Genomic DNA, 17,274 nt, shown 5'->3' with positions numbered 1-17,274 from the left:
AAAAGATAAACTATTAGAAAACAATTTTATACCTTGATCTAGGCTCAACTCGCAGAAAAATTAATTGCCAAGAGTTCAGTCTGCAAAATGGAATTAAATTTTCATTTATAATAAAAGCAAACAAAAGAATGTGTTTCTTTTATTATAAATTTTCTTTATAATAAAAGAAACAAATGCAGACTGAGAATCTAATCTTGTTTTCTCTGGGCCCATCAGTATAATTAATTTCCAATTCCTCAACGGGTAAATTGATTTCAAAAATTTTGTTTTTGGAGTCCTTGATTTTTATGTTCTTATAGATATTTAATAAATCTGTGATGCAAATATTCAAGTAATTATTTGATCTGAGGTTGCCAAATTTGAAATTCCCAAAATTGAAACCTGGAGCAGATATCTGGTAAGATTAAAGGTGGTGGAGTGCCCAACAAAACAGCATTAAAGCATTAGTATACCCCAGAAAAGTACTTGATTTTTTGTTAGACCCTTGAAAAAAACAAACAAAATCTATATCTTTTTTTTTTTTTTTTTTTTTTAAATTCTTGGATCAGAAAAGAACATGTTTGCATTTGAAAAAGCATTGTTCTACAATTTCAGATGGTTTTGCAATAGTCAATTTTCTGAAAAAGGAATAAAAATTAAGTTTGGAATTAATATTTTCTTCCAATTCTTAAGGCTTGAACTTATTGTCCGATGACTGTTATGCTCGGGAACATTGTCATTTAATGATTTTCAACAAAAACTATTTGCCACAGAAGTCCCCCCCCTTTTTTTTTCTTCCTTCATCTCTCTCTCTCTTTTTTTTTTGGTACTCGATCTTTGTTACACTATTTGAAATTGTAAAATAACGTTTTTTGAATAGACCCCCCCCCCCCATCTTGCAAATTGACTGATTGAAAAGTAATTTTAGTCATTTTTCAGTGAAGGTCAGCCTTCACCAGTCTCGGCAGGTAGAGAATGTTATTAGTCATTCATTTTATCTTCATAATATTTAACTGCAGAACTAAAATGATCTTTGTCGTGTGGGCAGAATTATTATTAGTGTAACTCTTGGAAAGGTATTAGATTTGTATTTAGCATTGTTTCATACATTCAGGTTTTCTGTTTAAGAGGCTGGCTGATTTCAATGTATGTAATGTATGTATGAAAACAAGCAAATGAACTTACACTTTCTGGTTTGGAAGGGGGGTCTAATTGATTGAAACTCGATATGTAGCTTCAACTTTAATGGGCTGTATAACAGTTGAAAATATTTTTCAGGACTTTCGAATTCTATAGATAAATTGGATTTAAGAAAGATTTCATTTATCTCAATAGATTATCTATCAGTAAATTGAAATTTTTTTACTTGTATGATGAAATTTAGAAAGAAATTTCATCTTTGTTAATAATTTTAGATAGTTGTAAGCCTGGATGGTATTTTGAACTACTTTTTTCCCTATCTAATATGTATTTATTCAAAAATTCGATAGCAAGAAGAGAGGATTATACTTTAAATTTTTGGTAAATGGAAAACTTTTTGAGAATTTTTGGAAAATTAAGTTCCGAAGAAGAAACCACTGCTGAATGAGTAGCTGAAATGAGGAACAATTTGATATTATGTACTGAAAAGGTCAAATTTATATTACTGAAATCTAAATCATAAATTTTTTGCTAAATGTTGTGCAGAAGTTTTTCTCATCATTGACTAAAACTATCGTTTTTTTTTTTTTTTTTACATTTTTCTATAGATTCTATTTTTAATAGAATATATATATATATATATCAACACAGAGGGAAAATAAGGATAAGCTATTGAAAATTTTATCCCTATGAATATATATTGTGAAGTTTTGGTAGGGATTTCCTATACTTGTCGAATTTAAATAAGAGAATTATATGGATCTTTTAAAAGCATTTGTTTATGTCAGGAATTTTTTTATCCCCTCACTAGGAGCATGTTAACCGCTGACAAAAGCATTTTTACAGTTTCCTGTTGCATTAATTAAATAGAAAAAGTGGAATGGGATCAGGAAATAAATGTTTTAGTATGAAGTTAATATGTGTTAAATTGAGCTAAAAATTAGGAAATTAATTAAGTTTAAATTAGATTTTAAAATATTATATATAAAATGTCAGCAAAGGCTATTTGAAAATTTTCAGTGTTAGGAAAATTGATTTTCTTGAAGGTCTAAAAATTGTAACTATCCTTTTTTTGATTCCTGAAGTTAAAATTTGTATGCCGAAATTAGAAAAGGAGACAAAATGCTAAGATGGCTTAGTAATCGGCGAAAAATAATTATGGTAAAGCAGCCAAAAGAATTGAAACATGACTGTCAGCACTTAGTATATACATTCATTCTTAAAGCTTTGGAGTAGTTCCTTCTCAGGCTATATTTTTGCCAGAAGTATAAGAATTTAGATTCATGGAGAATAACCATGCAAGAATGGCTTTCATTTTGATAAATGTCTACTTGAAAAAAGAATATAGTTCTATTTTAATACAATTGAGCATCTTTTTGAATGTGTTGTTTATCTTGCTGACAAAAATTCCAGTTAAAAGATAAGTTTGTAGTGAGAATTAACTTAGAAAAATGTAATTTTCAACACATATCCGTGAGAAATAAACACGAATCATGGTATTTTCCGGAAAAAATAAATGCATGGAAAATGTTCCTGTAACTTTAAAAAATATCTATATTATTAATTCAATAATTCTGTGTTATTTAAGCCATATATGGTTAAATGTACATAGGATATCCACTCAAATTGGGGGACCAACAGTTAATTTCTGAGAGACATCTGTTAAAAATATAGTTTGAAAGTAAATTATATTTAATGTAATTTGAATAAATATTCCAGTGAAAAATAGAATTTTGAGTTAACATTTTAACACTAACATTTTATAATTTAGAAAGATTTTTATACTTTTGCGACAAAAACTCATTTGATTTTTAAGTATCATTATTTTATAAACACGCGCGATTTAAACTACTCCATTGACTTCGAAGAAAATACACCTATCAGCACCTGAAACAGACTCCAAAGTTGATTGGTTTAAAATAAAAAAAAATGTCGGTTGTTCTAAAATAATGAATTTATAGTTCATTAGATTTGGTCGCAGAAGATTTAATAATTTTTTTAAAATTTGAACCGTTAAGAATATTTTACTATGATTCAAATGATTATAGTAATGATCAAAGCAATGTATAAAATTTTAATTTCATAATTTTTTCAGAAATACACTAATTGACTACAACAAAATAAATTATTTATCTTTTAAATCTTTTTGAGGCAATTATAAATGGATTGAAACGTCCTTTTTATTGTTTTTTTTTAAATTGTGTATTGATGTTGGCGAATTTACTCTGGAGTCTGCATCTGAACAGGAGATAACAGCTGTTTTGTTGTACATCTCAACCTCTTACTTTCAAGTTACAAGTTAATTTTCTTTTTTTCAAATTAAAATTGAAAGCTGAGTTTTATGATAAATTGTAGAAATTTTTATTGAATAAATATAAACGAAATATTTTGAGGTACACATAAGATTTCAACGCTGAATAATTATTTTTTTTTTTGCTGTCATTTTTGTTGGTTTCAGCAAAAAAGTTTGTGTATTAATTAAAATTTATTCATTTCTATTTCAAAGGAAAGTTCAAACTTTAGGGTAGATGGTAGAAAATTAACGGAATGTGTATTACAATGAAAAGAATGTTGTAAAGTTCTAAAATAGTATATAACTATCAAAGTTTGAAGCTTAAAATATTATGCTGATGAAACCATTAAACCAAAGCAAATTACACCAAATACTTAACCCTTTTGTTGCGCTGTCTGTTCTGCCAGAATAATGTGTAGTGTCGAAGTGTGTATATTACAGGTAGGTTAAATATTCGCCACCAAAAGTTTGATATCAAAACGCACTATTCAGCATACTATTGGATAGTAATTCTTGTCCAATAGTGCGAAATGTTTCGACTTAGAAACGATTGTGTGTGTTTATTTTATTATAAACACACGCGATCTCTCCTAAACTTTCTCGCATATTCTCTAATAAATGAAATCAATGTGTTTTTAGTACACGGTGAGGTGTAAAATGTGAAGACTCGTTAAAATCTGAAATTCGAATTTTTAGGGCGATTGTATGCAATATTTTCTAATAACTTCGTGTATTGTGGTACACACGAACACACACTAGTACCAATTTCAGCATAGCAAAATTTCATTGTTGCTTCATCGTTTTCCATTGAGTCTGTTTTAATTGCTTATTCAAATATCTAGCCGACTGATTTTCGTCCATAAAAGTAAAAGAGGAAAGATTGTTTAAAAATTACGTAGTTGAAATGGCCAAATAGTCATATCACTAACTCTCCGATCCGCCCGAAGACACACGGATAAATAATACTGAATGACCGGATCGCCGCAACAGCAACATTGGTGGGAACTGTGGTTGAGTCCTAAGGACCATCACCGGTCACGGTACAACCCTTCCCGAAGGAAGCACGTCCCATCATCGATGGGAGGAACCAGATCGCCCACCTATTTATGTACTCACCAGGATGGCGAGATCCAATCACCATACCAGAAGCATCTCATCCTCATTGCGAGGTGACCCCCCTCCCCGGGGGTTTGAAATGGGGAATAAGAAAGAATATGATATGGTAGGAGTTTGATAAATCGGTTAGTTACATCTAAGTAGAACCATGACATCATAGGATGATTAATGCACACAATGAATAGAATAAGTATAAAACTATCAAAATTAATATGACATAAGTTGATTCTTAAACAAATACAGGGACACAGAGAGAGAGAGAGGATTAGAGACATCAAGTTATTTGTAAGATATGAAATCAAGCACAACCAATATTTCCGGCGAACCTATTGATCGCCAGAGGCGGCTAATTACCGAATATAAACTCTCATGCATAGGTTACAGTGACAAAAAATATTTATTTAAAAACACAAAACACACCATCAGCAATTTCATCTTGAGTAATAGCATTTGAACAAAGAATTTTACGGCTACCCTAATGTTTTAAAAATATGATACTAATGTCACATCCATTGACTGTTTTCGCTTGTGTTTGGACTCTTCACTGAAGCTCTGTAATGTAATTCTTTGGCGTGAATCCAACTGTAAGAATTGTCAAAAACTATCGTATCTGAAAAAAAAAAAAAAAATGTATTTAATTATAATACAATGTATTTATTCAAGCCGAATATTACAAATAATTTTCTATTGAAACAATAGAATGAAACAAATAGAATCTTTAAGGAATTAAAAATAATTTGTTTTAATATAAAAAAAGTCAAGATTCATCTTGTAACATATGTAACGGTGAATATCTCTGTTCGTGTAGGTTTTCACATTCGTCAATGGATGTCATTCTGTGTTTAATGATATCTTTGATTCTTGAGAGTTAGAAAATAGATTTTAGGTGTTAGATCATAGATAATTAAAACCGTTGAACCGCATAATATATTTAAAATGGCGCAACTGCATTTAGAATCATTTGTTGAAAGCTCTGGCGCCATAGACATCAACACATGTAATATGATCTGGATAAAATACTTTAAATAATCTGAATATAATGAATGATTTTAAACATTTATAAATACAACAAATACAAACAAGCAATTTCTAAAATGTTTTTTTTTTCCCCTTCAACTTTTTCGCTAACAAATAATACTATAATCTGGAGAGGATTTAAAAAATTATTATACGAAGATATTAATTATTTTTCATCTGTAAAATACTAATCCAATGTTCTCACAATTATTTCGGTCCAACTAAGGAAACGTAAATATTCCAAATGATAATAATATATGAGGTAATCGGCTTTTATCGTGGCCCATTAGATAATTTTTAAACTTTTGTCATATCCAGCGTTATCAGATGCATTTCATAGTTTCAGATCATATTATATTTTATTCTAGGGGGCTCCACCCCTGCTCGCTTATGCTCTACAACCCCCAGGAACTGTTAATACAGTTCCTTTCGGATCGCTTCGTGATCCAAGTTCGCTTCGCTCGCTCGCCATCTACTAAACCGCTTCAGTCTAACAACAGATATATTCAGATTCAATTGATTCCAAAATATGATTAAACAATGAAAGAAATAAAAAATGTAAAGCAAAAAATACTCTTCCGAAAATCATCTGCATCAAAGTTCTTTGTTAACACAACGTTTCACTTAAATGAAAGCAAACATCCTTCATTTCTCCATGCGTTTTTCAGTGGCTTCAATGGTATCAAACACATATACCTAATTATTACCTAGTTTGTTAGGACCACTGTATAAAGGAGAGACCATGTGGTGTATCTGACCATAAATCTTATAGCAATTTGACCCTGTTCCAGGAGGAGGTTTAATTTGAGCTCCAATGGAAGCAAAAGCTAAAGCAGAATTATATTCTCTCATATGCTTCCGATGGTTTCTTCCTTCGATTGAATCATTGATCAGCGTCTTTCAATATTTCCGGTGGATGTTCGAAAACAATTTTTTTTTTATCATGACAACATTTCGTGTATTTGCCACTGGAATTTAATTCTTTTTCCCAGTAATGTCAAAAAGAACAGTCCTGGCAAAATCCCTCTAGGGATGACGAATATTTTACGAGCGGTTATTACGTAACCAGTAACAAATACCAGAGATCAATACTTTTCAAAGAGGGGTGTGATTCAAATCCTTGATACGATCTTACTGGTGATATTTCGATTACAGGTTTTGGATCACGAGAGAAAGTAACAATCGATACGATATCACTGAAATTTACCGGAGCGGTGACTTCACTGGAAAGTAACAATCGATACGATCTGTCCAATGGAAGCTCTCGAACAGAAATCTGTGAATGGAAAGTGAACGGACCGATTATTGGAATTATCGTATCATTGAATTGCATATCACTGAAATTTATCGGAGCCGTGACTTCACTGGAAAGTGTGAAGTCGCAGCTCCACTTCATGAGAGTAACCTTGACATTCCGATATTCGCATTTGATGATGCACTATTCCAAACAAATTCTTTTTAATCGTGGCTTGACTTTGCATATATTCTGTTTACTGCTGGTGCCATCTACTGGTAGAATATAGAACTAAAGTCACCATTTTAAAAAAATGACATATATATTTAATTCACATTTTTCTGAAAATGGTTTACTCCAATAAAGAAATTAAATAAATAGTTTTGAAAAAAAAATCAAATTTAAGAAGTAAGCTGAAATAGATAAATTAATTCAATCACACGTAACTTAAAGTAGTAAATTAAGTATTAATTACAAGTGATAAATTTTATATTTATTAAGTAATAATTTTTAATTAATAATATGATTGAAATAACAGATATTTGGAACAAATATTTAAAAATAACAATAGCAAAATTATTTGTTATTCAAAAAATCGTGTATTATGCATTTCTAAATCCCACAACTATGCTCCTGTTGTTTGGAAACTTCGCTCCGCACACATAAACGCTTAACCTTATCTCGTTCATTACAACTGAATCTTCTTATGAACGATTCTGGAGCATTTTCATTCGACCTGTCTTCTCTTTTTCGACGATTTCGTTTTAAAATCGATTCTTCACGATTTAAACTCATCGTAAAAAAATTGTGTCCGCTTTTTGTCCGTTAATTTTTTGTTAAAAAAGTTTTCAAACCGAAGGAAGAATTGCGTTCGTTTGAAATCTTATCGAATCCCATGTTGATGTTCCCGGGCGAGGTCGAAGTGTTTCCAAACGGCGATTAACAAATTTATCCTGATTTTGCGTCAATGTACGCGTTATATTATATATATGAGAGAGAGAGAGAGAGAGAGAGAGAGAGAGATGTTTTGAATCAGTAGATGCATGTTGAAAGAATTATGAAGTCTTAGTTTTTATACAGCCATTCGGTTTTATTAGTTATAGTAAAATAATCTTGACACAACAATTTTAAACAAACAAACAAAGAGTTTCACTGCATTTCGTTATCAGAACTAGTCGATTAATGAAGCTTTAAATTTTTTATTCTAGGCCATTCAATGGTTGAATCGCAGAAACATCATGCACTGACTGGCGGATCATAATCGAGGCGGCCATTAAAATGGTCTTAGCCCGTTTAAACTAGTCATATTCAAAGCACAATTTAGTTTTAATTGCAATTAAGTAGAACTTTTTAAAAAAAATAACATGTATCAAGAATATTTTACTAATGTTACTAAAAGGATCGACGATATATATATATATATATATATATATATATATATATAAATAGATATTTTTTTGGTAGTGCATTTATTGATTCAAACAATAAAAAATATTTTTTTTGCCTTATTTAAAAATTTTTTCCCAATAGATAATTTATGCTAAATAGTTAAAAAAATTAGCTATTGGGCCATGATTAGTGTGGATACTGATATATATAAAGCCTTGTTTTGAAGTTTGATTGAGTCAAAGATTCAATTTATATGTAAACATGTTATTGATGATGGGAAGAGGGGGGAGAAATTCTCCCCAACACAGCTGCTATAATGGAGAAATGTTAGAGGAAGATTTGTCGGCTCATGTGTGGCGTATTCTTAATTAGAATGCGATTTAACTTTACAAAGTCCGGTTTTCATCTTTTTGCCAAATGTGATATTGATATTACCAAAATAAATCAGATTAGGAAATTATGTAAAACATTGAAGTCGTTGCGTTTCTTTCAATCCGATGGCTCTAAACCAATGTTAGTAGTGTGGTTGTGTTATTTAATATCTTCCAGAATTTTTACATATATAGATGGATAGACTTAATTTTCACCCTTTGTTTTCATAACAAATAAAGCATCAACTTTTCATTTACAAACTCAAGCTTTCTTTTATAATGGGGCTTATCACCTGCGGGGCATCTCACATACGTGGGTGAGAAATTTTCGAACGTTTAAGCAGGTTCTCGCTGTTTTTAGAATATAGCAACGTTACAGCAAATCATCTTCGATTAATGTTGAGATATGTGGGATAATAGTTGGTGCATCGATCGTTGATGCTCATTTCGTAATTTATCGTAGTATTTGTACTACTAATCGTAGCGACCTAGTCATTCAGATTTGTTGATTAATTGAGGCTAGTTCTGGAGGGGTGTTATTGGCCTAAGTGGCATATTGTCGAAGAACTAGAGAGCTGGAGTAAGCCTTCTAGGGGCCTTGTGGCAATGCAAGTCGTATGGGCCCTTTTCCCTATCTCAATTTTTAAAACCATATATTTATTTAAATCCATTTTAATTTAATCTTTATATAAATATCTTAAAGTAGCAAACTTTGACAAAATAGCAAAATACTTAAATGCAGATCGCTTTCAAAAGAGTTGGTTTCAGTATATCGAGGATTACAAAAAAAAAAAAACGCTCTTTAAAATTATTTTAAACAAAATTGTAAAAAAAAAATAACAATTTTAAAAAATAAAATTGAATAATATTTAATTAATCAAACGTCTAAAAATGTTAAAACAATATTTTTTAGAAACATAAAATAACCGTAATATAAAACTTACAGATGATAATTAACTGGATGTTCCTAAGTTTAAATAATTCCGTAACAAAGAAAAGGATAACCTTCTAGCGGGATAAAGACTTCTTCAAAAAAAATTATATTATAATCCTCTAGCGTTTCTCCCAAATAAAATTATATTTAAGATCTAATGAGCTACAGTCACAAACAGATATGATATAATTACAACACATAAAACAGTTTAGAAAAATCCTAACAACGCTACATTTTCGTCGGTTAGAGGTTGATTCCCTGTTTCAATCTATCGCCGTTAGTGGGTTATCCTTCTATTTGTTGAAATACTTGATTTTATTTGAATAAATTCAACTGCACAAACTTTAAAATTACTAAAATTTATTATCATACCCGAAAAGAAAAATGTACGCTAATTTATCAGAAATTCTCCCAACAAAAACACAAACTTGTGTAACTTGGAAAATACCGCAAGAAAGGAGGGAAGAAATCGACGTGTTGGGATTCTTAGATAATTGCCTACTTTGCCTATTTAATAATCCGCTCCTGAGAAGTAGGATTTTTTTCCCTCTCCTTTTGTCGAGTCATTGGAAGGTAAGTTTCCCTCTACTCTAGTAGCATACAAATATTGTATGACATTGATCAATATTCACAATATTGTTTAATATTGTAGAATATTGTTTAGTATCATACAATATCGCACAATATTGTGCAACAGACTGTGCTACTTGGGATACTGCTTTTATAATAAACTGTTCTTGTTTTCCCTCGTTAGTAATCGCACATTGTTGGATGTATTTGTAATTTTAATTTTAATTATAATTGTATTTATTTTATTAATTCTGTTCTCGTGTATTTTTGTTTGCCCTGTGTTGTCTCTGTCTTTTTATTATTATAATTTAAAGTATGACATTGTATCTGGCAACCAATTTAATGTTCAATTCGTATTATGTTCTTGGCAACGGCTGTTATGTGATTATTATTGGCTTGAGCCGCACTCTGCTGCAGGCGTTCTGTAACACTTTATTCTAAACGTGAAATTAAACGTGTTTGAATCTTTAGAAACTATTTAATTTGATCTGTAACGATCACAAATAAATCGACTGACTAAATGAGAGTAAAAATCAGCGATTGACGAGAGTAAACAATCAACCAGATGACAAACAGAAGAGGAAATGAGTCCACCTAGTGGATGGAAATCTGATTGGTTACTAATATGTAACTGTGCTGAATTTTAAGAAAAAGTAAACTATTTATCGATGCAGTTCCGTTAATAGCATCCGTCAGCCATTTTTAATTCTAAGAGTTTTTGACCTTTCAAACATGGATATTGAAGAGTGAGTCACTTGTGATATACACTGTCCATTGGGAGAATGGATTGTGAATCACCTTGAAACACACAAACATCAGTATATTAAATGCATTAAAACCCAATATGCACCAGTGGAAGTGAAAAGAAAGAATTTAATGTATACTTACAAGTGCCTATTTTTTCACATTTGAAGATTCCCTTTTCAGTTTCGAAAGAGGTCTCAATTCTTTGTTTTGGAATAAGTTCGACCGGTTGCGATTCCTCCAGTGCACTTCCTTTGAAGTTCATCGAGAAATCAATATCCCTGGTTTTTATTTCGAACTCCCACTCGAGTTGCGAATTCTCTTCGTTCACTTCGAAACTGATTTCCTCTTTAGACAATGGCATTATGACAATTTTTTCGGAATCTGAAACCGACGCCAATCGTTTCCTTTCGCTGCGCATGTAGCAGCTTTTGGGAATGTGTTCGCCCCATTTAACCTGCAAGGAATCATTAAAAGTATGATAATTACCACATTTAAAGAATGAACAACGCACAAAACTGTATAAGTTTTATTTTACAAAGTATGTATTTAAGTCATACCAGTTTGATTTGATCAATTTTCATATGATCAAAAACATAACTTTCATTCTATATTTGCAAACCGAAGGAATAGATTTAAAATGGTTGTTTCTAGTAAAAGGCAATAGATAGAACGACAAGAATGTCAGCTCGCTGTGCCATCAGTATCTTCTGAATTTGAAAGGTATTCAACAGGAAATCTTGTATAAGTTGTCCTATATATTTGCCTTTGAAATTACGAAGGAAAACGTTTCGCGTAGTTTCGTTTCTTATATCCTAACTGCATAGCAGTTGCATTACTTTATCTTCTCTTTTGGATAATAGATGGCGATGCCTGATTAGGTACGCATCCCATAATGCATTGCGATTGTGATTGTAATGAGATGAGATGCTGTTCTGTAGAAGTGCGCACATCAATGTCTTGTCTTTCGTGTTTGTGTTTATTTTCTGTGAAATGTGATCATTAAAGAAATGTTTCTGAAAACATACGTTCTCTTGCTTCCATTGGACGTATCATAATGATCTTCATTCCACCACATCTACAAATATTCAATCGTCTTAATTATATAAAATAGAATGAGATAAGATTGAAGAAAATTCGTAGGTTAAAATATTGAAAGAAATGATGAATTTGGCCAGAAGACATTATATAGGGTCACATTCAAGAATGGATTCAAACCAGGAATTTCTTTTTTACCATGTATCTTCCTCTTAAATTTTGTTTTTTGCTCAAAAAATATTTTCTTAATAGGTTAGTTCCGAAAAAAAATTGCCTTTAGTTTTATGGTTTGTATTTTTTTATTCATATATCCTAATTCGAATTTGAATATAATTTCCTAATTGAATTTGTATTTTAATATTGCCGCATTGAAAAGAGGCAGTCGACTCTCCATGGCTGAATGGTCATAACACTGGTCTCATAATCAAGAGATCTGAAGTTCGAATCCCGATAGAGACAATGTGATTCACAGTCTGTGTAAATATTTAATTCCTTGATTTTATGTTTGCCTTTATTTCATGTTCCAGAAGATTCTGGACATTTCTTCAGTTTACCAGATAAGTGTTCTGGACTTTTCTTACTGTCTCCAGAAAAGTATTCAGGAACATTCCCTGCTAATATAAAAGCAGAAGATCTGTCAGTCACTGTGTTCTCAGTTTAGAGTTGAGTTAATAAATTGGTTTAGCTCTACTTCTTGTGTGTGTCATTGAGTTCCACACTAGAGTACCTACGTAACAATACAATATATTCGAAGAATATTGTCACTTATTTTGTATGATTTGTTTGAAAACTAAGTATGTTATAAGCAAAAAAGGTAGGACTTTTGAATTTTTTTTATAAACCTTTTGGATTTTTTGCTTTATATGTATGACAAACAAAACCAAGGATGGAAGTAGAATATCACTGATACATTTTCTATGAAAAAAATGAATCAAAATCATTTTTTCCCCTTAATTTATGATGCGTTGCCTACATCTTTCGTGGTGGACTTTTGTGTAAAGTATTTGCTCATACAAATTTTGCACTTGGTGAAAATTCAAAAGCAGCTCGTCCAGTATTATTAAAGAAATTCGAAGAAATATGCAAATCCGAAAGTGTCCGGATCAAATACTGTATCATTAAACAAATTTTGATTAAATCAGATAAACTTTGATTGGATAATGCATCATTTAATTGGAGATTAAAATAAATTAGCTTTTCAAAAAATTAAGTTCGAAAAAAAAAAATGCTTCACAAAATTTTTAATTCGAAAGTGTCCCCATCGGTTTCCCCATAAATCTTTACAAATAAATTATTAAAATTCTTTTTTAAGTAAAAAAATTTACCTCTCATCTGTTGCGTTCGGATAAACGATTTCAGAGTTACTGAAATTCTTTGATATTCAAAAACAGTTTTTTTTTTTTGGTGAAGAAGTTCTAACTCGAATAAGGTAATATGTAAAAATAATGTATTTGAAAAATAAAATGTTTGAAAACCAGAATGAAAACAATTTGAAACGTACGAATGTTTTGCATTGTGGGTCTCCATTCGGGTCTGTTCTTTTCCCACCGAGAAATGCAGGTAGATCGTCCGCACTGATGAATTCTTGGAGACCTTCTTTCCATCCATCTAATGATAATAAAATGAAACAAAACGTTATTTTATGTAATTAAATTCCACCTACGCACCGAATAAATACAATTTCAAAATTTTGCTGTCAATAATATGTTGTTATTGCTTATGCTACTTGTTATAGACACGCCCGTTGACGAAGTCAGCGATTTTAAACCGAATTTTAGCGCCTTTTGTTTCAGTAGTGCCATCTAGGGCCAAGAGAGGTTCTTAGCTACTCAAGCATCACAACCCTTTGCACGGGGGGGGGGGGGCTGTATTCATACATTTCATCCACAGATTGTAATTTAGACCTGAATCAGAGAATGATCACCTCTGATCCAGTACCTCCAGTAGAATTGTCTCGACTTGGAGGAATTTGCAGCTACGACAGATTTATACGTGCACCAGCCACCATATACACGGAGGGCCTTCGGAAGGCAGGGTTCGAACTCATAATCCAAGGGATGCGCATCCCTTGGGTTGTTCAAATTGCCAGGCTATTCCGGCCCTATCAGTAATATAATATCTCTAAGTGGAAAATGTAAAAAAAATATGAAAAATATTCATTATCACTTCAATAGTAAAAGATATGTACCATCTTGATTTTTTTTGCAGTAAATATTATAGTTTATGTTCATTTCCTCACGTATTGCTGGGATTGGTTTTGTTGCACCAAGGTACAATTAATTTTGATTCCTTTCTTTGAAAATATTATCTATAATTACTGATAATTCAGTATGATATTATGAGAGGATTGTACGTTTTATCATTGCGCTCCTTTCAGTAAATATAGGCATTTAATGTAATTTATTCAATAATTGGATGTAAATTATTCATTATTTGTTAAATATCTTTAATATGTTTTTAGATATTTTGTTAAATAATGAAGAAAAGATAAATTCCTTGTATATGTAACAGACTTGACAAACTTTAACAGTGGAAGCACTTTTTGAATACAAGATAGACGGTCAAATTCGAGACTGCTCTTGTTCATTTTGGAAATATAATCATTTTAATATAAAATAAAAAGCTCAGACTCTTAAATTCTTGGGTACAAAAATTGTTAAAAGCTTTTACAATTTTTATAATAATTAACGTTAATTTAAAACATTACAAGAGCGTAATAGATATTACACAAATAATTTTCAGTGCAATAATCGTAACTAGAAGTATGGTTTTAATGACAAAAAAAAAATGGTTAAAAATGGCTTTAATGAAATTCTTTATATGAATTGCAATGACATTAAAGTATCATATTAGTCAGAAGTTTCTGAACGAATCGAGACAGTTGCCATTCTGTTGATTTTTCTAATATAATGATGAGTTAAAATTGGAGAAAGCAATAAATCTTTGCTAATAATGAAACGTTATGTGTATGTTTATGTGTTTAGGTTCTGCTAGTCAGACCTTCGACAAGAGATTTAACTTTCATACGCGTTTGGAGGGTAAAAATGTGTATCTTGGAGGGATTTTTTTTCACAAAATTTAATTAGAATTTTAACTAATTGAAAAATAAAGCAAGATGTTTTTTTTTTTTTTTTTTTTTTTTTGTAAATAAAACATTCCAAAAATATTCCTGCACAAAAATAATTTTTACATCGTATTTTAAAAATCAAAAACTAACATTTTCCATTATATCAGTTTAATCGCTGTAATGTTCTGCAATTTAGATTTAATAAAGTTTTTAGGCTATTTTTAAATAGAACAGTAATATTTTCATTTGTTGTGAATGAAACCCATATCGTTTATATTGCTGCATCATATGCTTAGTCACGAGATTTTTTTTTTGTTTTATATCTTTACGATTCACACCTTAATTATTAGTAGAATAAGTTGCTTCTAGTATACGGCATGCTTTTAACATTTTTTGTCATTTTGCATTCTTACAATGAAAGTTTAACTTAAAATTTAAGCAATGATGAAAAAAATTTTTAAAGTGCGTGCCTTCAATTTTAAATGCTACCACTCCTGAGATATTATTGGATGTATAAAAATATAGAATGAAAATTAGTAAAATGCATAGCAAAATGAGCAGAAAGTCGTAAGACATTTTAATTAGTATAAGTCTATAAAAATTTGAAGCTTAAAGTGCTGAGGAAATCATTAAGTGTAAATGAGTGATCAGTGATTTTGGCAATCACTGATCCTGGCGAATCAATGCTCGACTAAGTATAATCTGCTCGACTAAGTATAACGAAATGCAGCATGCTCGACAAATTGATCACTTAAAATGCTAAAACATTTAATGAAAAACGAGATAGAGAGACAACAACAACAAAAAAAAATACGGAAGTCTGCTTAATTATTTTACCTCTGCCATAAATTCGAATTTTTTGTATGATGGTGGCAGGGAGAACTTGCTTGAATACAGCAAATGCCCAAAAGAAATAAAATGGCGCTGAAAATAAAAGAAGATAATTTTCAAAACAGCTGTATGTCTAAGTTCATAGATAAGTTATTAAATTATATAAAACCAAAAAGATGATATAATATTGTTATTGAAATGATAACATGTATATGAATATCTATGAAATCTATTTATCTTGAAGACAGAAATGTTTTAATTAGTTAAATACTAGGTTAGCAGTTTATAATCTTCCAGATCATTAAATCCTCGGATGAAGAATCAGCACTTTATAATAAAAATATATTAAATCATTTTTATTCAGAATCTACTTTAACAGTTTTGCTACGATAAAATTATATCAGATCAAATTCCTGCAAAAATCAAATGAATTATTATTAAAAGTGCTAATAAAAAATATTATTTAAAATTTACACTGATAATTTTAAGGAATTGAAAGATTTGCTATAAAAAGAAGCTAGCTCCAATTATTCAAGTTTGCAGAAAATCGTAAAAAAAACGTTTGAAAATTCTAAATTCGAAATTGTGTGAATATTTTCCTTTTGATCAATCTTATTGATTGTTCCTACATATTATGTTAGTATTTTCACTCAAAAATATATTTTCCAGATGAGGTGGCACATGTTGGAATGTTGGAGCAACCTCTTTCTTGCAACCAAATAGATAGTCTGTCTACCTCTGTGAAAAATATTTCCCCCTAGGTTGGAGCTACATCCTTTTTACAGCAAACCCTTCAATTCATAAAGCTATATCAGCCCACTGCAAAAGGGAAATGAGTGATATTGATTACGATACAGTAAATATTAAAGAAAATTCCAGAATGGGTATTGTTATTACTGCTAAGTATTCCATAAAGAGCTCCCGCATTTTAAAAATAGATGGCAAATGAAACCAATATGCATGTGTGGCTAATAAGTTTATTTTATCAAAAATTTGATGTAGAAAAAAATGCTATAATATTGTTGTCAGGTATACGCTATGTCTATACGCTATGATAACAGTACAAAGTGAAGTTCTGAATCACCTTCCATAGTGTGCCAGCGGAAGTAGGTACATATGCCTCACACATCAGCAATTTTGTCTAATGTTACAGGACTGTTCTGGAAAACAATGTTTTTAAATGTAATGACAGAAGAGCAAAATCAATTGAATATGGAGGCCAATTCGTGCTTCCTTTGACGAATGTGAAATAATTCACAGCAATGACTGTATTCTTAAAGTATTTCTCAAGAAAACAAAAGCTCTGAGGTATGTTATGGTGCATTAGCCACCAATTTTTTTTTTTTTTCATCCAGCTTCTAATACGCCAATCTTATACATTCTCAGAGCGGAACTGTCAGAGGACTGGTCGTTCCATACTCAAAAGTAATTTTTTCAGAGATCCATTTGTGACTACAGATTGTTCTGTCTACAGTATTTATAATTAAATTCGGAAGTCTTTTATGTGATCTTTATGATATTCAAAATAAACTGATTTCTTTCTTTTATCGA

General features: G+C 30.8%; 1 protein-coding gene across 1 annotated transcript in view; it reads right to left on the bottom strand.

The window, feature by feature from the left end:
- Window positions 1-4,906: 4,906 nt before the first annotated feature.
- Window positions 4,907-17,274, bottom strand: part of LOC129968959 (SEC14-like protein 3) — a 46,748-nt gene continuing 34,380 nt past the window's right edge. Inside the window, exons 10-13 of the mRNA XM_056083336.1 lie at window positions 15,730-15,816; window positions 13,327-13,433; window positions 10,932-11,244; window positions 4,907-5,138 (exon numbers count right to left, since the gene is read on the bottom strand). Coding sequence (XP_055939311.1) covers window positions 5,032-5,138; window positions 10,932-11,244; window positions 13,327-13,433; window positions 15,730-15,816 — 614 coding nt within the window. The 3' untranslated portion in view covers window positions 4,907-5,031. The remainder of the gene's footprint in view (window positions 5,139-10,931; window positions 11,245-13,326; window positions 13,434-15,729; window positions 15,817-17,274) is intronic.

This window comes from Argiope bruennichi, chromosome 5 (assembly GCF_947563725.1).
Source record: "Argiope bruennichi chromosome 5, qqArgBrue1.1, whole genome shotgun sequence".
NCBI classification, from domain to species: domain Eukaryota; kingdom Metazoa; phylum Arthropoda; class Arachnida; order Araneae; family Araneidae; genus Argiope; species Argiope bruennichi.
The sequence above is the reverse complement of the archived record's forward strand: the minus strand, read 5'-3'. Positions and strand labels throughout refer to the sequence as shown.